General features: G+C 43.9%; 1 protein-coding gene across 4 annotated transcripts in view; it reads right to left on the bottom strand.

Moving 5' to 3' along the window:
• The window catches only part of ANKIB1 (ankyrin repeat and IBR domain containing 1), a 410,970-nt gene that overhangs the window by 329,274 nt on the left and 56,419 nt on the right, over nucleotides 1–25,277 (bottom strand). For all 4 annotated transcript variants that reach the window (XM_030200246.1, XM_030200271.1, XM_030200262.1 and 1 more), the window contains exon 2: nucleotides 22,911–23,169. In XM_030200246.1, the coding sequence (XP_030056106.1) occupies nucleotides 22,911–23,098 (188 nt within the window). In that variant the 5' untranslated portion in view covers nucleotides 23,099–23,169. The remainder of the gene's footprint in view (nucleotides 1–22,910; nucleotides 23,170–25,277) is intronic.

The raw sequence follows: 25,277 nt of genomic DNA, 5'->3' as shown, positions 1-25,277 counted from the left end.
TCCAATACTTTAAAAAAAAACATGTTAACTCTATCATGGATCAAAGTTGCTTGATGATATATTTCCCAGTGTGCCACACTGGTGTCTGACCTCAGATCTCATCTGGTGAACACAGATATGTCACCTATTGCTCATATTTAGAGCCAATATTCTGGTCTGCTCTCAGCACCTCACAGCAACAGACATTAGCCATTGCTCTTAAATGTGCAGCACCTCCAGGTCACACACGTCTCTCACCTCCTTAGATACAGCAGAAGACCCTAAGTGTAGGAATTAAACAGGCAGCACATAGGGCACAAATAGCTGTGGCACAAACATTACAAAGAACATCTCCTTTTCCCGCCCCTAAGCCTCCAAGGTTTTCCTAGTAATGACTGTGACCCTGATAAAATCATCTATCAGGTGACCCATCCATGACTCAGTAAAAAAAAAAAAAAAAACCCAACAACAATCTTGGATAAGGACTATTGTTTATGCAGATCCAAAACACTTGGGGCCAGTTTTGGGGATATCAGTAGATGATGTAAGGAGCATTCCTGTGGTTGGGCCTAGTCACAACAAATGGTCAGCCCCCAGTCACCTGTCATGGAGCTATCAAGACTTGAAGAGCATTACTGATAACAAACAGCATTAATATTCACAAGATCGAGACAGAGAGAGAGAAAAAAAACCTCTCTATGTCATTCTTTACAATCGTGGAGAAAAATATTTAGCAACACCTACACATCGTATATTTTTTTTTTTTTTAACCATATTTTATTAAAGATTTTATGGAAATTTTACATCAATGTGGAAATATCACTGATCGAACAGACACATACGGAATAACTTACTATTAGAAAACATCCCACAACCAACTTTATCAACACAATATAATTCCTTCTTTACTATTATTCCATCATTCCCTCCCTCCCCTCCTCGCCCCCATTGCTATCCCCTCCCCCCCGGAGCCAGATTTTCTCACGTTTCTCCTCGTATGGGCCCCATGTTTTCTGAAACATCCCTAGCAAACCCTTCCTCATCGCAGTCAGTTTTGCCATTTGGTATATATATTCTACTTTATATCCCACTCTTTGCAAGGGTGGAGTTTCCCGTGTCTTCCAAGCCCTTGCCAGCTGCATTTTGGCCGCAGCAAATATCTGAACAATAAGCTTATGTTCTTGTACTCTAGTTTTTTGTGGGCGGGCATGCAATAGGCAGTATTCTATCTGGCGTGTATAGCCCCCTGTGCCCAGTTCATTGACTATAGCTATAATTTGTTCCCAAAAGGCACATACCTTGGGACACTCCCACCAGATGTGTAAAAAGGATCCCTGCCCCCCACATTCGCGCCAGCAGTCCTTAGATATCTTTGGATAGATCTTGTGGAGGCGTAGGGGCGTATAGTACCACCAAAACAATATCTTGTACCCACTTTCAATCATCGGCTGAGTGATTGATGAGCGCACCAGGAACCTGAAGCTATTAGCCCACCAGCCTGTAGGGAAATTCTTTTGTAACGTTTTCTCCCATCTGTCTGTATAAAAGTCAATCGGGGAGCCCATGAGCAAAAGAGCCTTATAGAGTCTAGTTATACATCCCTTCCCTCTTCCTACCCTTATCGCCCGCTCTAAGCCCGTCTCCGCCAGCTCCAGCTCATCCCTTGCTTTCCTCTGAATATAGTCTCTCACACAGTGGTAGTACACGAGGTCCCTGGGGGATAAGTCATATTCCTCCTTCACTATCTCAAAATCTTTTACCGCATTCTCATCCCATAACTGACCCAACCTATATAGCCCTTTGCGGGCCCACATTTGATAGGTCTTTTCCTCCGTCCCCAAAGAAAAACCCGGGGCATCACTTATAGCCGTTTGTAAGAAATATTGCCTCTCTGGGAACACTCTATTTCTAACTTGTAGCCACGTATTAAGCAGATGAGCTAGTCCTACCGGCATCTTGCGAAGAGCTGTCAGGATCTGTTGTTTCGGTCCCCATAACACATTGCCTAAATATTTAGTGCCCATCCATGCCCTTTCCCAGTGGAGCCATTTCTTGTTATTACTGGGCTGCCATTCAGCCAAAATTTTTAATTGGGCTGCTTGATAGTATAGGAAAAAATCAGGGACACCCATCCCTCCTAATGCTGGGGGGTGGTGCATTGCTCTCCTACGGATTCTTGGTGGTTTCTTTTTCCAGATGTAGGCAAATACTTTTCTATGCAGTTGCTGGAAAAAGGAACGCGGAATAGGCACCGGTAAGGCCATGAACATGTATAATAACTTGGGTAGTATAATCATTTTTATTGCATTAATTCGACCCGACCATGACACTGTCCTGGCTTCCCATCTATCTAGTTCCAGAAATAGTTCTTTACTTTTTTGGGGGTAGTTTGCCTGATATAGCTGATCTATTTTTGCTGTTATCTGCACTCCCAGATATCTAATAGAGTTTTGTGCCCATACAAATGGGTAACGCTGTTGTATCTCTCTCATATCATCCTGGTCTACTGACAGGTTTAGAATCTCAGATTTTGTCATATTTATCTTGAATCCTGACATCCTCCCATATTGTTCAAATATCTCCATCACCTTCTGCAATGACAGCACCGGGTTCGAAACTGTCAATAAGATATCGTCTGCGAAAAGCATTATTTTCTGCTCACGGGAACCCCGAACCACCCCTCTAATATCAACCTGTTCTCTAATTTTCCTGGCCAGTGGTTCTATCGACAATGCAAACAGCAAGGGAGACAGAGCACACCCCTGTCTCGTGCCTCTATACAATTGGACCGGCTCGGTTAACCCCCCATTGATCTTAAGTAGGGCTAGAGGTTTATCATATATAAGATTTATCCACTTGTCAAATCTCTCACCCATGCCCATCCTCCCTATCAAAGACTGCAGGAAGGCCCAGTCCACCCGGTCAAAGGCCTTCTCTGCGTCTATCGACAGCAGCAGGGCTGGGCTCCCCTCCTCCTCAATCTGTTGGATCACATGCATCAGGGTTCTTATATTGTCACTGCCTTGACGTCCCTCAATAAACCCCGCTTGATCCTGATGGACCACACGAGGCATTATCCCTCCCAATCGATTGGCCAAAATTTTAGTAAAGATTTTGTAGTCATTATTTAGCAGGGATATGGGTCGGTACGACGCGCACTTCTGCGGGTCCTTCCCTGGCTTCAAGATCAGTACTACCTCTGCCACTCTCCAAGAGTATGGCAGTGAATGTTCCTCGTCGAAGGACCCAATCGCCCGCAGTAGCAGGGGGGCAAGCCATTTCTTAAACATCTTATAGAATCTGATTGGGAAGCCATCTGGGCCTGGAGCCTTATGTGTAGGCATCCCTGTTATCGCCTCTTCCACTTCTTCTATTGTTATTTGCGCTGAAATGTCATCCCGGTCCTTCTCTGAAACCCCCTGTAAGCCCAGGTCCTTTATATACTCTTCCTGCTCTTCCCTATTTGCAGTTTGCTCCCTCTCATAAAGCTGGCCATAGTATTCCCAAAAAGCGTGTTGTATAGCCCCTGTGGAGGTGCACATCTCTCCACCCTCCGACTTTATAGCAGCTATAGAGTTACGTTGTGCTCGTTTTTGCAGTTTACGGGCCAATAACCTGCTAGCCTTGTTCCCGAACTCAAAGTGCTCCTGCTGCGCTGCTTGTAACTGAGCTGCTATTTCCGCTAGTTGGGTCTCATTTAGTTGTCTACGTATTTGTTGTATCTGTCTCTCTCGCTCATTATCCCTGGGGTCTGCCTTATGTGCCTTTACCAGATTGTCTAGTTGCTGCCGCAGTGTGGCCTCTCCCTGTTTCCTTTCCTTATCTACATGAGATTGCAGCGCAATGATATGCCCTCGCACCACCGCTTTCATACCTTCCCATACACTCACCGGTCGTGCTTCTCCATTGTCATTCAACCGGATGTATTCCTCAATACATTTCTCCACTGCACTTGCATGCTGAGGGTCTAACAAAAGTGCTTCATTCATACGCCAATTCCTGTGGCCCCTCTTCTCTCTTATAAGGCTTAGCTCTATGCTGACCGAGCAGTGATCTGACCAGGAGCAAGGCTCAATCTTAGTCCTATAAATTTTGCCTCGAAAGGTTTCCTCCCCCAACCAGTAATCTATGCGTGAGTACGTTTTATGCTTAGGGGAGAAATATGTATAGTCCCTTTCAGTCCCATGGATTTCCCTCCACATATCCACAAGGCCCTCGCGGGCCATCCATTCATTCATTGCATCTCTATCCCTTTGGGCATAGCCTGCTGTCCCCCCTGAGTTATCTACGCTCGGATTTAAGGTGACATTAAAGTCGCCTCCAATCAATAGAAGGCCCTTTGCTCTCCTCCTAATTACTCCCTCTATTTCTTTTATGAACCCCCCTTGGTCTTCATTGGGAGCGTACACATTCATCAAAGTGTACTGCACATTTAGCATTGAGGCCACCAGAATCAAATACCTTCCCCCGGGGTCCCGTATCACTTCGTTCACACTCCATGGGCACGCACTGGAAAGCGCTATTAGGACCCCTTTGCTTTTGGTTCCTGCAATATTAGATGCATAGTATATTAGGGGATATCGTTTATGTTTGACCAATTTTTCATGCCCGCGCTTCAAGTGCGTCTCCTGGAGGAACACAACATCTGCCTTCAAACGCAGCATTTCTCTAAACATCTGGTTGCGTTTCTGCGGGGAGTTAAGCCCTCTCACATTCAACGTTACACAGTTAAGAGCCATGACATTTGCTTTTATATTGTTCGTACCTCCAGGCTTCCTCTGGCCTTCCCCACGGGGTCTCCCTTCGTTTGATTATATCATATCTGTCTGCTCCTCCCACCCTCCCCCCTCCCCCTTTTCCCTCCCCTCCCCCCACCCCCTCCTCTTCATACATTTTAAGCACCCTTCTTCTTCTAGTTGCTAGGTGCTACCCGTGAAGGAAGTGGCTCCTCCACACCCTATTGTCGTTCTTTTCTAGCATTGATACATAACTTCAACTATATACATGTAAAATCAATACTTTAAGCATCTCAATCCCTCCCCCCCCACATCTCTATATACCCCTCTTTTTGATACCACTCAATCATCTTTTCAGTCCTCTCAGCACGCCATGGGGGCTGTATTCTCCAATCGCTAAGATTGCTTGCTTCAGCCCCGGGAATCTCAAGTCAAACGGTTTGCTGATTGTTGTCTCTGCAGCCTGTTGCGTCCTGCTCGCTGCCATTTTGGCTGGGTGGCCCTCCCTCCCGAGTGGCCTCTTTTTCCTCCTGCACTTGGTGGGATCTCGGCCAGCCCCTCTGGGAACAGTTGCTGTGCCTCTGCTCTCGTTCGAATCTGCTGCATTTTGCCTTCTTTATAAAACACCAGTGCGAAAGGATGTCTCCATTTATAGCGTATGTCCATCTCTCGTAGCTTCGCTGTGACCGGTTTCAATTCAGCTCTCCGCTTTAATGTCGCCGCTGCCAGATCTTGATATACCTCTATGCGGTGGGTGTCCCATTTAAACTCTGTGCTTTTGCGAGCTGCTTGTAACACTTTCTCCTTCATCCCATATTCTCGAAAGCACACGATGATATCTTTGGGCAGATTCTGTCTTGTCGGGCCCAGCGCCCTGTGTGCCCTTTCCAGTTTGATGTCCTCTGGGCTCACCTCGGTTCCATCCGTCAATAGTAGCGCACTAGCCACTTTTTGTATCACATTCTCAGCCTCACGGTAGGCAGGAGTCTCTGGTAGGCCTCGAAAACGGAGGTTGCAGCGCCTGCTCCTGTTTTCTAAGTCCTCAAGCTTGTCATTAATTTGTTGTTGCCCCAAACTAATATCAGAGATTTGCAATTCAACTGCTGTCAGAGCCTCCGTATGGTCTTCCATTCGCGTTTCTACTTCTTCTACTCTTTGGCCAATCTCCGCGATTTCTCCTCGCAAGCTGGCCCCCAGGTTCGTGAGTTCCTCCCGAACCACCTTCAGATCAGATCTTATTTCCTGCAGCCAGTCCCGTAACTCGGGTAGGATTTCTCCCAACCTATCTGTTTGTTCTTGAGAGGTGAATAGTTCTGGCGCCGTGTCTTGTGTGCACGCGGTCAGTGCCGGCTGTTCCGCCATTTTTTTTTTCTGCGTCGCACTGCCTTCAAACGCGAATTGCGTAAGATTTACCGCTCCTCCGTTCGCCTGCATCCTGAATTTTTCCTTACCACTATCTGGGTATCTCTGATAACTCTGTTGGCTATCAATTCGCCACCGTGGGGGAGAAGGAGATTGCTTTCTAGCCGCGGGTGCCTTGGAGCTCAGCGTTTAAGCAGCCATTCGCTTCGCTGACGTCACTTCCTCCTGCCCACATCGTATATTTTAAGTTCTGTGATTACAATGGCATCTGGGTTGTCAGTTAGATTTTGCTAGCAGGGTGCGTATAGAAACTATCTAATACCTGTTTATCTTAACAAGTATCTGTATTTGGGAATTATAGGAATTAGGGTTAAGGATGCTTAGAAGCTGTTTCGGAAGCCTTTACTTTTTGCCTTTAAATGTGTTGCTCTGCTGAATAAATTTGCTTTTATATATTTCTAGTGGTCCATATTTCCCATCAGTAGATAATAGGGGGGTTGAATTCTGGGACCTATATTTGGTGTTCATATCCTGACACACTCTGGAGAAAACTTATAGATTTAGTTTTTTCTAAATAAACTTTGCTGCTTTTTGTATTCATGAAGTAGTTTATCAAGCACCATCATGGTTGGACCATCAAATTACTTTTTGAATTTTTGGGATACTGGATATTACACATGTTGTACCAACTTTGGAACTATATACACATTTTTGGGAGTAATTGATCCACAAAGGTATTCCCTTTATGCGAATGGTATTCGTCAGATTTTGTGACGATGTCACTGAAGGAAAAGGCCGACAACAACTTTAAATGTGGTATGCGATGAGGTGGCCCCATTTCACCAAGTTGGTAGAATTAGCATCTTTAACAAACATTGGTACCATGCAGGGTTAAGAACATAAGAATAGCCATACTGGGTCAGACCAATGGTACATCTAGCCTAGTATCCTGCTTCCAACATTGGCCAATACAGGTCACATATACCTGACAGAAACCCAAATAGTAGCAACATTCCATGCTACGAATCCCAGGGCAAGCTCAGTAACAGATTATGGACTTTTCCTCCAGGAACTTATCCAAACCTTTTTTAAACCCAGATACACCGATGGCCGTTACCACATCCTTCGACAACCAGTTCCAGAGCTTAACTATTTTTTGAGTAAAAAAACATTTCCTCCTATTTGTTTTAAAAGTATTCCATGTAATTTCATTGAGTGTCCCTTGGTCTTTGTACTTTTCGAAAGAGTGAAAAATCAATTCACCTTTACCTATTCTATACCACTCAGGATTCTGTAGACCTCAATCATATCCACCTCTCAGCCGTCTCTTTTCCAACTTGATGGGCACTAACCTCTTCAGCCTTTCCTCATATTAGAGGCGTTCCATTCTCTTTACCATTTTGGTCGCTCTTCTTTGAACCTTTTTTAAATCCACTATTTCTTTTTTGAGATACGACAACCAGAATTGAGCGCAATCCACAATGTGAAGTCGCACCATGGAGCGGTACAGAGGCATTATGATATTCTTGGTCTTATTTTGTATCTATTTCCTAATAATTCCTAGCATCCTGTTTGCTTTTTTGCCTGCCTTGATGAAATCAAGGACTGCTTTATGAAGCAGTTGGTACAGGAGCCGACAAGAGAAGAAAAAATTATAGACCTAGTCCTTAGTAAAGCGCATGATCTGGTCTGCGAGGTAATGGTGTTGGGCCGCTTGATAACAGTGATCATAATATGATCAGATTTGATATCAGCTTTGGAGTAAGTACACACAGGAAATCAAATACATTAGCATTTAACTTTCAAAAAGGAGACTATGATAAAATGAGAAGAATGGTGAAAGAAAATCTTAGAGGAGCAGCTGTAAAGGTCAAAAATTTACATCTGGCGTGGATACTGTTCAAAAATACCATCCTGAAAGCCCAGGTAAAATATATTCTGTGTATTAAAAAAGGAGGAAGGAAGACCAAATGACAGCAGGCATGCTTAAAAAGTGGGGTGAAGGAAACTATTAGAGCTAAAGAAAATCCTGGGAATCTAATTGGCAGATGACGTTTAATGTGAGCAAGCGCAAAGTGATGCATGTGGGAAAGATGAACCCAAATTATAGCTATGCAATGCAAGATTCCACATTAGGAGTCACCAACCAGGAAAGGGATCTAGGCGTCGTCGTTAATGATACGTTGAAACCATCTGCTCAGTGTGCGGCGGCAGCAAAGAAAGCAAATAGAATGTTAGATATTATTAAGAAAGGAATGGAAAACAAAAATGAGAACTTTATAATGCTTTTGTTTTGTTCCATCAACATGCATTTAAATTCTGGAATTCGTTGCCAGAGAATGTAGTAAAAGCAGTTAGCTTAGTGGGGTTTAAAAAAGGTTTGAATGGCTTCCTAAAGGAAAAGTCCACAGACCATTATTAAATATCAGAACTTATCAACTTACCAACTAGAAACATCACTGAATCATCAAGAATGTTTCTAAACCTGCATTACCAAAACTGAAAAGGACAATGCAAAACATATGCATCCAGCTTTTCCTACATTTGCACCCAGCTCTGGAACGCATTACCTAGAAAAATTAGAACTGTGAACACCCATCTAAAATTACGAAAAGACCTCAAGACACACCTCTTCCAGAAAGCCTACCCAGCAGACCCGAACTAATTCATGAACAATGCATCATATCTATCGAACTAAGAAATGAACAATACCCCTTCCACATAATCCTATTACCTCAAACTGTACGAATTTTACTCCAGTTATAATTAAGTGTACTTCTACCCTTATCCTACTCTGTATTGCTCACTAGAAACTGTAGTCCTATCCCCGGAGACTTATCAGCCTCATTGGGATTATTTCTCTCTATATGCTACTATATATTCGTCCCAGAGTTGTATTCTCTTTTCCGGAACCTTATCAGCTTCCTTGCATCTACTGTTACTCTACTTTCCACTCTGTATATATATTCCCGGAGTTGGTACTCTCCTCTCCAGAACCTGTAAACCACATTGAGCCTACTGCTATGTGGGAAAATGTGGGATACAAATGTAATAAATAAATAAATAAAATGGACTTGGGGAAAATCCACTGCTTATTTCTAGGATAAGCAGCATAAAATGTATTGTACTTTTCTGGGATCTTGCCAGGTACTTGTAACCTGGATTGGCCACTGTTGGAAACAGGATGCTGAGCTTGATGGACCTTCGGTTTGCCCCAGTATGGCAATACTTTTGTATTTATGCACCTGTTTGCATAAGAATGGAAGCAACAGAATATGTTTACTGTAGAGCTTGATATACCGCCTTTCCTAATAAAAGATCAAAGCAGTTTACAAATTCTAAATAAAATGGAAAAGAACTCCAGCTTAAAACAGGAAAGAACACACACTCACGCATAGTATATAGACAGGGAGATTCAAACAAAAGGGGAGAGAGAATCTCCTAAAATCTGTGCAGGGTGCAACCGGCTACCAGGAAAATCAAATGCCTGTTAAAGAAGTGGGATTTTAATAATAATTTAAATCTAGGCAAAGAAAGTTTCACTCTAACATTAGAGGGAAGATTATTCCAAAGGCTCAGTGCCAAGTAAAAACACTGACGAATCTAGTGGTTTCATAATGTGCAAATTTTAATGATGGTAGAACCAATCGATAGGCATCCAAGGAATGGAGAGAACGATTCAGGGTATATAAAATAACCTGTAAAGAAAGAGAGAAGGGATCCTGTGTGCCACACCTTGTGAATGAGAGGATCTTGAACCGGGTTTGGAACTTTACGGGTAGCCAACGTAACTGCACAAAAAGAGGGGTGATATGATCATATTTCTTAGCCTGGAATAGTAAACATATTGCTGAATTTTGAAGGGTTTGAAGATGTTGAAGCTGAGCCTGGGAGATGCCAGCATAGACAGTGTTACAATAGTCCAGCCTAGAAATGCCAAATGTATGAATTAGAGTATTCATGGATGAAAAATCAAGGTATTTACATAGTGACTACGGTGAAGCCAAAAGAAACTTTTCCAGACCACTTGAGCAATTTGGTGCTCAAAAGAAAATGTAGGTTCAATTATTACACCTAAATAGTGAAATGAATGCCACTGTCAGTATTGAAATATTAAAGAGGGTTTTAGAAGTATTTAATACGAGATTATGTGCAAATAACCAAGTAGCCAACACAGGAAGAGTCACCTAATAGAGTCAGATCTGGAGAAAACGAAGAGGTTGGAAAGATAACAAGAATATCATCAGCATAAAAGAAAACCCAAACATTGTGGTCCTGTAAAAGGGTCGTTAGAGGGCTTAGGAAACATAAAGATACATACCTGTAGCAGGTATTCTCCAAAGACAGCAGACTCAATATTCTTACATATTCTTACGTATGAGTCGTCGTCCGTAACGGCCCAGGAGTCCGGAACTTAGAAAACAAAAAGAACTCTCCAGAACGCGCAGTCGCGCGGACCGAACACATTGCGCATGTGTGAACGGCTTCCCGCCCGTGACGCGAGCGTGCCCTAATTAGTTAGTAAAAAGTAAAGTATAGAACTGTAACAACTCCAACGGGGAGGAGGGAGGGTTGTAAGAATATTGAACCTGCTGTCCTCGGAGAATACCTGAAACAGGTATGTATCTTTATGTTTTCCGAGGACAAGCAGGCTCAATATTCTTACATATAGGGTATCCCTAGCCCCCAGGCTCACTCAAAATAATAAACATTGGTCAATAGGGCCTCGCAATGGCAAAGACGTAACAGAGATTGACCTGAAGATAAATGTAACTAGGTGAGAGTGCAGCCTGGAACAGAACAAAAATGGGCCTAGGAGGGTGGAGTTGGATTCTAAACCCCAAACAGATTCTGCAGCACTGAATGCCCAAACCGACTGTCGCATTGGGTATCCTGCTGAAGGCAGTAGTGAGATGTGAATGTGTGGACTGATGACCACGTTGCAGCCTTGCAAATATCCTCAATGGAGGCTGACTTTAAGTGAGCCACTGACACAGCCATGGCTCTAACACTGTGAACCGTGACGTGGACCTCTAAAGTCAGCCCAGCTTGGGCATAAGTGAAGGAAATGCAATCTGCTAGCTAATTTGAAATGGTGCATTTTCCGATGGTGACTCCACTCCTGTTGGGATTAAAAGAAACAAACAACTGGGTGGACTGTCTAAAGGGTTTTGTCCGCTCCACGTAAAAGGCCAATGCTCTCTTACAGTCCAAGCTGTGCAACTTGTCCTCATCAGGGCGGGTATCTGGACGGGGAAAAAATGTTTGCAAGACAATTGACTGGTTCAGATGGAACTCCGACACCACCTTCGGCAAGAACTTAGGGTTAGTGCGAAGGACTACTCTGTTATGAAACTTGATATAGGGAGCATGCACTACCAGGGCTTGGAGCTCACTGACGGTACGAGCTGAAGTAACAGCCATCAAGAAAATGACCTTCCAGGTCAAGTACTTCAGATGGCAGGAATTCAGTGGCTCAAAAGGAGGTTTCATCAGCTGGGTGAGAACGACGTTGAGATCCCATGACACTGGTGGAGGTTTGACTGGAGGTTTTGACAAAAGTAAACCTCTCATGAAACGAACAACTAAAGGCTGTCCAGAGATAGGCTGACCTTCTACACGTTGATGGTAAGCACTGATTGCACTAAGGTGAACCCTTATGGAGTTGGTCTTGAGACCAGACTCTGATAAGTGTAGAAGGTATTCAAGCAGGGTCCAGGTAGGACAAGAAAAGGGATCTAGGGCTCTTCTGTCACACCGGACGGCAAACCTCCTCCATTTAAAGGAGTACCACTTTTTTGTGGAATCTTTCCTGGAAGCAAGCAAGACTCGGAACACACCCTCCGACAGACCTAAAGAGGCAACCTCTAAGCTCTCAACATCCAGGCTGTGAGAGCCAGAGACTGGAGGTTGGAATGCAGAAGCGACCCCTCGTTCTGTGTGATGAAGGTCGGAAAACACTCCAATATCCAGGGTTCTTCGGAGGACAACTCCAGAAGAAGAGGGAACCAGATTTAACGGGGCCAAAAAGGTGCAATCAGAATCATGGTTCCGCGGTCTTGCTTGAGTTTCAGCAAAGTCTTCCCTACTAGAGGTATGGGAGGATACACATACAGAAGGCCTGTCCCCCAATGAAGGAGAAAAGCATCTGACGCTAGTCTGTCGTGGGCCTGAAATCTGGAACAGAATTGAGGGACTTTGTGATTGGTCTGAGTGGCAAAAAGATCCACCGAGGGGGTGCCCCACGCTTGGAAGATCTTGAGGACAACTTCCTTGTTCAGTGACCCCTCGTGAGGTTGCATGATCCTGCTCAACCTGTCGGCCAAACTGTTTTTGACGCCTGCCAGATGCATGGCTTCGAGAAGCATGCCGTGATGGTGCGCCCAAAGCCACATCTTCATGACTTCCTGACACAGAGGGCGAAATCCGGTGCCCCCCTGCTTGTTGGTGTAATACATCGCAACCTGGTTGTCTGTCTGAATTGAAATGATTTGATTGGCAGCCGATCTCTGAAAGCCTTGAGAGCGTTCCAGATCACCCGTAATTCCAGGAGGTTGATCTGAAGATCTTTTTCCTGAAAGGACCAAGCTCCTTGAGTGTGAAGTCCATCTACATGAGCTCCCCACCCCAGGAGGAATGCATCCATCAGCACTTTTTGTGGCTGAGGAATTTGGAATGGACCTCTCAAGGTTAAATTGGATGGAATGGTCCCCCACTGAAGGGATCTGCAAAATTTGGTGGAGAGATGAATGACATCCTCTAGATCCCCTGTGGCCTGACACCACTGAGAAGCTAGGGTCCATTGAGCTGTCTCATATGTAGACATGCCATGGGAGTTACATGAACTGTGGAGGCCATGTGTCCTAAGAGTCTCAACATCTACCGAGCTGTGATCTGTTGAGACGCTCGAGCCATGGACACAAGGGCCAGGAGATTGTCTGCCCTTGCCCGGGGAAGATAAGCTCGAGACATCCATGTGTCCAACAGAGCTCCAATGAACTCCAATTTCTGTACCAGAAGAAGATGGGACTTGGGATAATTGATTACAAACCCCAGTAGCTCCAGCAGTCGAATAGTCATCCACATGGACTGTAGAGCCCCGGCATCCGAGGTGCTCTTCACCAGCCAATCACCGAGATAAGGGAACACATGCACTCCTAGTCTGCGTAGCATTGCTGCGACCACAGCCAGACACTTTGTGAAGACTCTGGGTGCAGCTGCGAGGCCAAAGGGCAGTACACAGTACTGAAAGTGCCGAGCTCCCAACCGAAATCGAAGATACTTCCTGTGAGCATCGAGATGTGAGTATAGGCATCCCTTAAGTCCAGAGAGCATAGCCAATCATTTTCCTGAATCAAGGGAAGAAGGGTGCCCAGGGAAAGCATCCTGATCTTTTCTCAGACTAGGAATTCGTTCAGGGCCCTTAGGTCTAGGATGGGACCCATCCCCCCTGTTTTCTTTTGTACAAGGAAGTACCTGGAATACAATCCCAGCCCTTCTTCCCCTGGTGGAATGGGTTCGACCGCATTGGCCTTTAGAAGGGCGGAGAGTTCCTCTGCAAAGTACCTGCTTGTGCTGGGAGTTGAAGGACTGAGCTCCCGGTGGGCAATTTGGAGGTTTGGATACCAGATTGCGAGTGTATCCTAGCCGGACTATTTGAAGAACACACCTGCCGGGAGGTTATAAGAGGCCACCTTTGGTGAAAAAATATCAACCTCCCCCAGTCGGGCAAGCCGTCTAACAGGGACACTTTTTCCGAGGCTAAGCTGCAGTGGAGCCAGTCAAAAGCCCGTCCCTTGCTTTTGCTGGGGGGCTCTAGGGGCCTTAGGCGCACGCCGTTGATGTGAACGTACATGCTGGGGCTGAGCCTGAATCGGCTGCTGAGAATCAGGAGTGTACCTACGCCTGTTATAGGAATAGGGAGCACTCCCTCCTCCCTCCAAAAAACCTCCTAGAAGAGGAGGCAGTAGCAGAAGACATCCGGCAGGAGAGGGAATCCATGGCATCATGATGCTTTTTTATCTGATCAACCATGTCCTCTACTTTTTCACCAAAAAGATTATCCCCCCGGCAAGGAACATCCGCCATTCGCTGCGGGGTCTTCTGGTCCAGGTCAGAGACACGCAGCTACTTCAACTGCCACATCAAAAGTGTCATACGACCCCCTAGCCAGGAATTTGCGACACGCCGTCTGCTGCCTGACCACCTGGTTCAGCAAGCTCCTGAGGAAGTGCTCCAACTAAACTGGACAGTTGCCTCTCCGAGTTCCGCAAGTGGATGCTCGTGTAGAGCTGGCACGTCTGGATCTTGGCTGCGAGCATAGCGGCCTGATACGTTCTCCTCCCAAAAGAATCCAAAGTCCTAGACTCTCTGCCTGGGGGTGCCAAGGCATAGTCTCTAGTACTCTTGGCTCTTCTGAGAGCAGAGTCCACCATCATGGAATCGTGAGGAAGTTGGGCCTTCACCATTACAAGCTCTCCATGGACTCTGTACTGGGACTCGGATTTTTTGAGGACAACTGGATTAGATAGAAGGCACGACCAATTTCGCATAAGCACTTCCCACAGTGTATTATGCAAGGGGGCTGTAGCAACCTCAGCAGGCGGAGAAGGATAGTCCAAGACCTCGAGCATCTCGGCCCTGGGCTCATCCACAACCTCCATAGGGAATGGAATGTCCTTAGACATTTCCCTAACAAAAGATGAAAAAGAGAGACTCTCAGGTGGAGACATTCTACTCTCAATTGGCTGAGTAGGATCAGAAGGAACCCCACATGACTCTTCCTCCGAAAAGTATCTAGGGTCTTCCTCCTCTTCCCACGAGCACTCCTCATCTGTGTCGGACAAGAGCTCCCTAAACCCGAGCCTGTCTTGAAGTCGAGGATCGACGACCTCGTGGGGGGTGTCGAGAAGTCGACCCCTGTCTAGACTCCGGCAAAGCTTCCTTCACCAACGTTGAGGGGGAATCGACCCGGGTGGCAGCGGCACCGAGGACTGGGACCTCCTCACAGGCAATGGCCCAGATGGCGCTTCTGCAGTCGGTACGGAAGGTGCAAGCACCCCCGACACCGAGGCAGATTGGCGCAGCAAGCCTTCCAGGAGCTCTGGAAGAAAGGCCCGGATGCGCTTGTCGAGAGCTTCCATCGGAAAAGGCTGGGGGGCTGGTGGAGGAGTCGGTTGCAGAATCTGGGGGGCTCGAGAGCCGGTACCAGGCTGCTAGATGACCAACGCATCGGCACCTCCTGAATGGAAGGTGAGATGTCCTCCCAGCACCGACGCTTCTCGGGTGCCGACTCCCTCAGCTCCCCGGAGCTCCCGGTACCTAGCATGGAAGGAGATCGATGACGGTGCTTCTTCACCTTCGCTCGACGCCCATCATCGAGACTCCTCGGTACCGAAGAGGAGGACATGGAATCCTCAAGCCTCCTCGGGGCTGGGTCCAACGAAGATCGGTCCCGGGGGGCCTGCACAGACCTTCCTTTTCCCCTCCTAGCAATTCCTGGAGTGTTTTTCTTCTCTTAGAATTCCTTCACTTTGCCTTCGCTCAACTTTCTAACGAACATACTCTTACGTATGCATCTCGCAACTTGTCTCCCACCTTCTTCTATTTGGTTACAATTACTGCATCATGGTCTGACATCTCTCTTCTTTCATTTGATCACAACTAGTCTTTCTTCAGGTATAGTTCTGGCACCTTGGAAAAAGGTGATAGTTAAACCATTGCTAAAGAATCCTTCATTGGACCCTTCTGAACCAGCTCATCATCACCCTATTTCCAACTTATTTCTAAGTATTATTTCTAAGATCACTGAAAAGTGGTATTTGAACAACTTCTTTCACATGTAGATAGCATATTAATACTCCACCCTTGCCAAATGGGATTCAGGTGTAATTATAGTACAAAAACCACAGTTGTCTCACTCACAAGCGAACTTCATTCCAGCATGGACAAAGGGGATATTGTACATAAGTACATAAGTATTGACATACTGGGAAAGACCAAAGGTCCATCAAGCCCAGCATCCTGTTTCCAACAGTGGCCAATCCAGGTCACAAATACCCGGCAAGATCCCAAAAAAAGTGCAAAACATTTTATACTGCTTATCCCAGAAATAGTGGATTTTTCCCAAGTCCATTTAATAATGGTCTATGGACTTTTCTTTTAGGAAGCCGTCCAAAACCATTTTTAAACTCCGCTAAGCTAACAGCCTTTACCACATTCTCCGGCAACGAATTCCAGAGTTTAATTAGATGTTGAGTGAAGAAATATTTTCTCCGATTCATTTTAACTGTACTACATTGTAGCTTAATCGCATGCCCCCTAGTCCTAGTATTTTTGAAAGCGTAAACAGACGCTTCACATCTACCCGTTCAACTCCATTCATTATTTTATAGACCTCTATCATATCTCCTCTCAGACCTCTATAAAATGACAGTTGTACAGAATATTGTTTCTTTTTATACTTTAATAAAATGATTTAAATAGCTGTACAGAATATTGTTTCTTTTTATACTTTAATTAAATGATTTAAATATAAAATCATAACTCTTTGAGGCTCGTGTGGATAGGATCAGACAGAGCTCTCAGGAACGGGACTGGGACAAACTTTGTCCCCGTGTCATCCTCTACCCCTTCCTTAAACAACAGGATGACAGATTGATATCTGCAGCCAAGGATACCATATTGGAGATAAGATGGTTCACAACCTGCATAGAAGAAACTAGTATAATAAACCTATGTAGATTATGTAAGAAACAGCTGGAAATGTCACTTATCTTGTATATAAAAACATAAGAATAGCCATACTGGGTCAGACCAATCGTTCATCTAGCCCAGAATCCTATTTCCAGAAGGCCAAGCCAGGTCACAAGTACCTGGCAGAAACCCAAACGAGTATCTGGCTCCAAAGTTCTGATGGCAGAAAATTTCTATACAGAAGGGCACAACAAGTTAACACGTGCCATTCCTTGGAAACTTTGTAAACATTATAACATTGCTGTACCAAAAGAGCACTAGGATTATTTTTTTGGGGGGGGGGGGTTGGGGGGGGAGAAGATTAAGATCACCTGGGACTACCCCATTCCAATCAATAAAAGGCTGAATGAAAGGAAACTGGACACAGTTGTAGGAAAGTGGACAAAGTGGTAAAAGAGAAATAAACCAGAACAGCATTGATCATAGAGGTTTCAGTCTCAAGCAATTACTCTGTGAATTGGGTGGAGAGATAAGATCAAGCACCAAGAAACGCATGAGACCAAGAAAATGGGGCAGAAATACTTCTCATCATTTTAGATTCCTCAGGCTTGATTAAAAAAAAAAGCTTTCAAACACATCCAGACAGGTTTCCTTTATATGCTGCACATCTTATGAACTCCAGAAGGAAGCTCTCTTAGGCGAGCATTAGCAATAATTTTGAGAGACTGAGATAATACTCCACATACCCTAGGCTTTGAAGCAAGGTTCATGATTTTGTCATGGTATGCACAAAACTAATCCCTTAAAATACTGCCCCCTACTGCTATATCCTCTCCATAAGAGATACCTGTCTCTTGCTCTCTGGAAGGAAGATCTCACTTATTTGAAGAATTGTTATCAGTTTGCTTTTATTTTTCTATTTTACATATCCAAGACTTTTTGTCGTGTTATACTACCTCTCATGACTTGCAACTCAAACAGTTCACAGCTTCCAAGAGAGAAATGAACACCAATTTATAATTTAGGAGAAAAAAAAAGCCAAGAAAAAGCTAGACATAAGTTAAAAAGGACAAGAAGAAAGGTCTAAATGATATATTAATGTAGCTTTGTCACTCACAGAAAGCTGTTCAGGGTAATTACTATATTGTTCAAGATAATTACTACATTGTTCAGTATTCTTTCAGGGGCTAAATTCACAGGTAAATTTTATCCACAGGGTTGTACCAACAGTCCAGACCAAACTGAGTAGTTTTGCTTCAATTTCTTAAATAAAAAGAACTACAGAACATAACAATTGACAAGTTAAGTGATAAAGACACAGTATGTGATAAAAAGAATGGTCCATTTAGTCTGCCCAGAAAATTGGCCAGAGCTGAACCTGCCGCTCTGTATAGATTTTGTTAGGGTTATACCTGCTACTGTGTGCAGAATACCCCCTCTATGCTTGCTAAATCAGTTTATTTATTTTTAAAAACAGTGAGTCAGTTATGCTTTACTTTGAGAGGAAACACTCTACAGGGACAATTCTATAACTTTTTTTGCGGAAGAGTGTTCCAGGGTTTCGCTCCTAGACCTTCTATTGTCGTGTTGAACATTTTCTGGCACTGGCATTCCCACAGTTTCAGTAAAGACAGTCCGATATCCTGCATGGATCTGAGCGATCTTCCCGGTTGATAGATGCGATCTGCTGGACACTTGTCTTCAGGGCGGTCCATTGTGGTTAATTGTTGGATTGGGGTGTTCAGAATTGAGTTTATTGATTTTTCTGATTTGGTTTGAAAGAATCTGGCCAGTTCCTCTGCGGTTAGGACAGGTGACAGAGGGAAGGGGACCCTCTGTACATCCCATGCCTTTCTGAATTTCACCACCTTTTTTATCACCATACCTTCCCACAGAAGAGAGCTCCAGGCACTAACCTTTCCATGAAAACATGAAAATATATTTCCTCATGTTACTTTCCATTTTCCCTCTTGCATCTTCATTTCATGTCCTTGTTTGCTTATATATATATCATATCATATATAGTAATTTATCCCTCCAATGTTCCATCGCTGTCTGGCTGCCTGGGTTCGTAACATCTGATGACGTCAGCCAGTCTTCAGCGTTCCATTCCCTCTCACTGCCCCGCCCTCGCGTCAAAACGTAATGATGTCAGAGGGCAGAACAGTGAGAGGGAAGGGAACGCTGGAGGCGAGTTGACATCAGGAGGGATGTTATGAACAGAACGGAAGCCAGCGCCAGCCAGCCAGAGAACGTTCTGGTACAAATCGAGGGGAGGAGAGAATCACGGGACATCAAGGGGAGGGGAGAGCAGGGCAGAGGAGAATTGATGGACATGGATGGGATGGGAGGACAGTAGAGGAGAGAATCGCGGGACACGGAGGGGAGGGCAGGGAAGAGGAGAGAATCGCTGGACACGGAGGGGAGGGCAGGGAAGAGGAGAGAATCGCTGGACACGGAGGGGCGGGGAGGGAAGAGGAGAATCGCTGGACACGGAGGGGAGGGAAGAGGAGAATCGCTGGACACGGAGGGGCGAGGAGGGAAGAGGAGAATCGCTGGACACGGAGGGGCGGGGAGGGAAGAGAGAAAAAAAATTGCTTACAACAGAGCCTTTCTAGGGCCCGTTTCATTGTTGAGGAAACGGGCTGGGTTCCACTAGTATAGATATAAAATTTTAAAATCTTTCTATCCCTTCTCTCCAAAGTATACGTATGCAAGTCTTCAAGTCTCTTCTCATACATCTTGTAGCAGAGACTCTCAACCACTGTGGCTGCATTCCTCTGAACCACTTCAAGTCTATTTGTCCTTGTCTTATGGCCTGCCAAACTGAACACAGTACTCCAAATGCTCTCACACCAATGACTGTATAGGGGCACTATCACCTTCTTCTTTCTTTTTGTTATGCCCCTTTCTATGCAGCCAAACATCCTTCTGGCCTTGACCACCACGTTATCATATTGTTGCCCCATGTTGAATCCTCAGACACTGTCATAAGACTATAAGAGTAGCCATACTGGGTCAGACCAATGGTCCATCTAGCCCAGTATCCTGTTTTCCAAACAGTGACCAAGCCAGGTCACAAGTACCTGGCAGAAACCCAACTTGTGGCAACAATCCATGCTACAAATCCCAGAGCAATCCTAAGGTCCCTTTCCTGATTCATGTACATCAACCTCTCACCTCTCTCATATAGCAACTCTGCGTTTCTGCACTTCAAATGCATCACTCTACATTTATTCACATGAAAGTTTAATTGCCAAGCATTCATCCATACATTTAATTTCCGTGATCACTTCTCATGCTTTCCGTTCCTTCTGGTGTGTCTGTTCTGTTGCTAATCATTGTGTCATCCGCAAAAAAGACATACTTTTCCTTCTAGCCCAGTGGTTTCCAAACCTGGCTGCATGCAAATCTCTCATGAATATTCACTGTGGATATCATGAAACCTGACTGGCAGGGGTGCCTCCAGGGCCAGGTTTGGGAACACTGTTCTAGCCTTTTGGCAATATCTCTTACAAAACTATTGTGCAGAATCTGCCCCAGTACAGGTCAGAGGTACTCCACTATCATATTTTCTTTTTCCAAGTGAATTCCAAAAACTTCTACTACCATCTGTCACCTATCAGTCAATCAATTTCCGATTCATTTGACCACTTTGGATTCCATCTTCAAGCTGTTCAATTTATTCATGAGCCTCCTACGAGGAAAGATGTCAAATGCTTTCTTAAATCTAAGTAGATTATATCCAGCACCATGTTCTCTAGTTCTGTTGTCATCCAGTCAAAGCAATCAAATTAACTTTGGTGAAGCTATGTTGCCTCATATCTTGCATATCATGAAAGACTCCAAAGGAAACTGGAGAGTCATGGGATCGGAGGCAGTGTATTATTATGGATTAAGAGCTGGTTAAAAGATAGGAAGCGGAGAGTAGGGTTGAATGGTCAATATTCCCAATGGAGAAGGGTAGTTAGTGGGGTCCCTCAGAGGTCTGTGCTGGGACCGCTGCTTTTAAACATATTTATAAATGACCTGAGATGGGAGTAACTAGTGAGGTAATTAAATTTGCAGATGACACAAAGTTATCCAGGGTCGTCTCGTCGCAGAAGGAGTGTGAAAGATTACAAGAAGACTTCATGAGACTGGGGGATTGGGCGTCCAAATGGCAGATGAAGTTCAATGTTGACAAGTGCAAAGTGATGCATGTGGGAAGGAGGAACCCGAATTACAGCTATATTATGCAAGGTTCCGCTTTAGGAGTTACGGACCAAGAAAGGGATCTGGGAGTCATCATGGATAGGACGTTGAAATCTTCAGCTCAATGTGCTGCGGCGGCTAAGAAGGCGAACAGAATGTTGAGTATTATTAGAAAAGGGATGGAAAACAAACATGAGGATGTTATAATGCCGTTATATCGCTCCATGGTGCAACTGCACCTGGAGTATTGTGTTCAGTTCTGGTCGCCTCATCTCAAAAAAGATATAAATGAATTGGAGAAGGTACAGAAAAGGGCGACAAAAATGATAAAAGGGATGGGACGACTACCCCATGAGGAGAGGTTAAGACGGCTAGGACTCTTTAGCCTGGAGAAAAGGCGGCTGAGGGGTGATATGATAGAGATTTACAAGATAATGAGTGGGGTAGAGCGGACAGATGTGAAGCGTTTGTTTACACTTTCTAACAATAATAGAACCAGGGGATACAAGATGAAATTAGAATGTGGTAGGTTTAAAACGAATCGGAGAAAGTTTTTCTTTACTCAGCGCACAGTTAGACTCTGGAACTCATTGCTAGAGAAGGTAGTGACGGCAGCTGGCCTTGCTGAGTTTAAAGGGGGTCTGGATAGATTCCTGAAGGAAAAGTCCATTGATCGTTATTAAATTTTGGGGTTTTGCCAGGTTCTTGGGGTCTGGATTGGCCGCTGTCGGAGACGGAGTGCTGGGCTTGATGGACCTTGGGTCTTTTCCCACTGTGGCGGTGCTTATTTGCTTAATCCCACTGCATTATAGTACAAGTTTACTATCCTTTCCTTCAGCAGTATCTCTATTACCCTTCCCACCAGCGACGTTAAACTTATTGGCCTGTAGTTTAGTATCTCTTCTCTGTTCCCAATTTTGTAAAGAGCTATCACATCAGTCTTTCTCTAATCCCATGAACTTCTCCCATTTCCAGGGATCTTGTAAACACATCCTTTAGAGGACCTAGTTCTCTGAGCTCCCTCAGTATCCTGGGATGTATTTCATTGGGTCCCATGACATTGCCCACTTTTAGTTTTGCAAGCTGTTCATTAACACTATCTTCAATGAATGGCGCAGAATCTACACCATCCTCATATGTATCCTTTGTCAATCTGCAGACCATCTCCAGCTTTCTTCTACGAACAATGAATAAAAGTATTCATTCAGCAATGCTGCTTTTCCCAATTGTTTTATTTCAGTTTATTTGCCATCCACCAAATCCACACTTAGAATGGACATTAAACTGCAGGCAGTCTATGCACCTGCTTCCACTGTGGGTGCTTTTTCCAGCAAGATCAGCACACATAGTTTTCAAAATCCTAAATGTGTGTTTCCTCCCCTGTCCTCTGGAATGTCTCAAACTGTGGGTAAGATGAATTTGTCCACCTTTAAGGCAGGTAAAACAAGGCAAAATACTCAAAGACTTCATATCTGCAGGTAAATGCTGTCCATTGTGGGGGGGTAATTTTGTAAAGATTATTCTGCATGTAAAATCCTACTTAGGCATGAAAAAAATGATTTTACAAAACTGAACAGCAATATATGTTCATATAAGTGTGCATGCCGAAAAGACTGCATGTAGACACTCCTAAGGGCATAGTTTGGACTAATCTGATATATGCATATATTTTATAACTTAGAGGGGGGGCTCTCATATTTACACTTTCTTTAGCAGTGTAACTGAGTATGACAATTTTCATTCTAATGGTACTGGTTCTGTATAAAGCACAATACCTAAGAAAAAACAAACATAAAATAGGTATCAGTTCCCTCACAAAATTACTCCTTATAGTGATATTAGTATATTCACTGTAAAATATACATTTTCAGATTACAACATACTAATTCTATCATATTGCTCCTATTGGATAGACATTAAAAAGGCAATTCAATTATCACTCACCCAAGCAGTCGGGTCATTCCATGCTTTGAAGCATAGTGTAATGGCGTGTTGTGCTGGTAGGGTTCCCCATAGGAAGAATTTGGATCAAGCGATTCCTTGAGCTGGGGGTTGCTCTCATATATTTGGCAGGCCAGGTTTTCATCACCATTTATCAATGCCTTGCGGAATTTTGTAGTTGCATTTCCCATCTTTTTGCTTGGATAAACGGTACTCTTCCCTTCAGCCACTTGCAGTACTCACCCACAACATGATTCTCCTCCTGAATAAAAGAAACAACATCTTATTTTGGAAGAAAGTTTAACATTAACCGGTTCAGGGTGAAAGGCTTCCTTGGATGACCGATTAAGGCTATTACACTGAACAAGAGATAATGACTGAAAATGTTTAAAAAGTGAAATCAATACCTACTCATACAATATTTTAGCTCTCACTCATCTGTAACATCCTTTCCGAGATAGTGGTAAGAAATTTTACAGATCAATGAGTTTAGACTTGGTAAATTACATAAAGAATATTTTATAATAAAATCCTTCAGTGTTGAGCTACATGTACATACTGACCCCATACCAAATGTTGTCTGCAAGGACATAAATACCTGAGCTGCCAATACCACCTAACACCAATTTAAGATACCTAATTACAGCATTACCTTACATATACCAACTGGCTGCCCAAATCACTGTTATGAAAGGAGAGAGGGGTGAAAACCATGCACAAGCTCCTATCATTTTCAACAGTTTAATGCCTAGAACCATGGTGAAACTTTCTTGCACAAGTTTGGACCTGGTTGTTACAAATAGTGTGAATCATGCCTGAAAATAACTATAATCAAAAAGGCAACTGGTTCGCAAATGCCAGATCAGCCAACAAAAAGAAAGCAAACCCAGAACAAGGAAATACCAGATCAGCCAACAAAAAGAAAGCAAACCAGAACAAGGAAATAATCCAAATGTAGACTTATTATCTTAACACATGAGGGGTTCAAACAAATGCCTGACTTGGCCAAGTTTTGCCTTACCTAGGGGTGCATCAGGGCCAATAATACTGAGACTCTTATTTTAACCTCAGTTGATTTCTGTGATATTTTTATGATATCACTAATGATTTTATTTGTATAGTTTTTGTTCATAAAGTTTTATTGTCAACTTTATGATTTCACCAACACTGTATTTATATTGTTTCTGTTCATACAATTATTTGCCCCTGAGGCAACACTAGATAGGGTGAAAGTTAGCAAAGTCAGGCATTTGTTTGAACCATTCACATGTTACAATAATAAATCTACATTTGGACTATTTTCTGGTTCGCGCTTTTTTGTTGTTGTTGCTGCTGACCAAATATAAATCAACACACCAATTACACCAGAGGAACAATAATCCAGCATGCACTACTTACAAATTCTATGTTATACTGATAGTAATTAATATTATGTTTAAACAGTTTTTATTGAACAATAAAGATACAAACAAACCACAAAACAGTCAAGTTGTTCAATTCTAACAGGTTCATTCCCTTCCCCCCACCCATCTTCTATACAATGGTGCTTTCAAAGGAGGTTGTGAAAACAGGAATAAAAACTGCAAAGATAACAAGTCAACGTAACACTAGATACAGCATATGACAACACACATACCAAAAAGATGGGCCTTGGTTCTTATAGTCCCTCTCCAAAATAGTAGATCATCTCACCACACACCACCAGTCTAGTACCAAAGCAGGGTTATGAAGGGACTCAAGGGGCTGCCAGTGGAAGCCCAAGGAAAAACTTTAATGTGAGTTGCACACCAGAGACAGCAATTGCTCCGATTCCTTCCTACCAACAGGACAGTTCTAACAATGTACAGCATGGCTCCTCCAGTTTGGCTGGCAGTCAAACCTGAGATGCTGGAAACGTATCTTCCTAAGGCTGGAGCACTGATAAATGCCATGAGAAAAATTTTACGAGGTCAGGCAACTGGTAATTTTCCAGCCCTGTCAAAAGTACTAAATAAAAGTCACAAGTACTGTGCTATGATCCTTTTTAGGAGGGATCTAAAGGAGATTTATCTAAATGTCACTGCACTTTGATCTCCACAAAAATGAAAGCATAAGGAATCACAACAAAATTCAGCAGCAGCAACTGGTAGATTGTTGCTTATCTCTAAGGAGAAGAGAATAAAGTTTTCTCCTGTAGTCTTGTTGCATACCTTCACGTGGTGACTCCACTGTACAAAATCTATACCAAATATCAGCAAGGTGACAATACAATTAAAGTATGGCTGTAAAGAAGAGCAAGAAATGCATACTGGTTTCACACTGCACAGGATAAAAAGGTGCCCGTCTTTAGCTTATGCATTAGTTGTTGATACTCAAAACCTAAAGCCAGCA

Source organism: Microcaecilia unicolor, chromosome 1, assembly GCF_901765095.1.
Source record: "Microcaecilia unicolor chromosome 1, aMicUni1.1, whole genome shotgun sequence".
NCBI classification, from domain to species: domain Eukaryota; kingdom Metazoa; phylum Chordata; class Amphibia; order Gymnophiona; family Siphonopidae; genus Microcaecilia; species Microcaecilia unicolor.
This window is presented reverse-complemented; position numbering and strand designations above follow the sequence as displayed.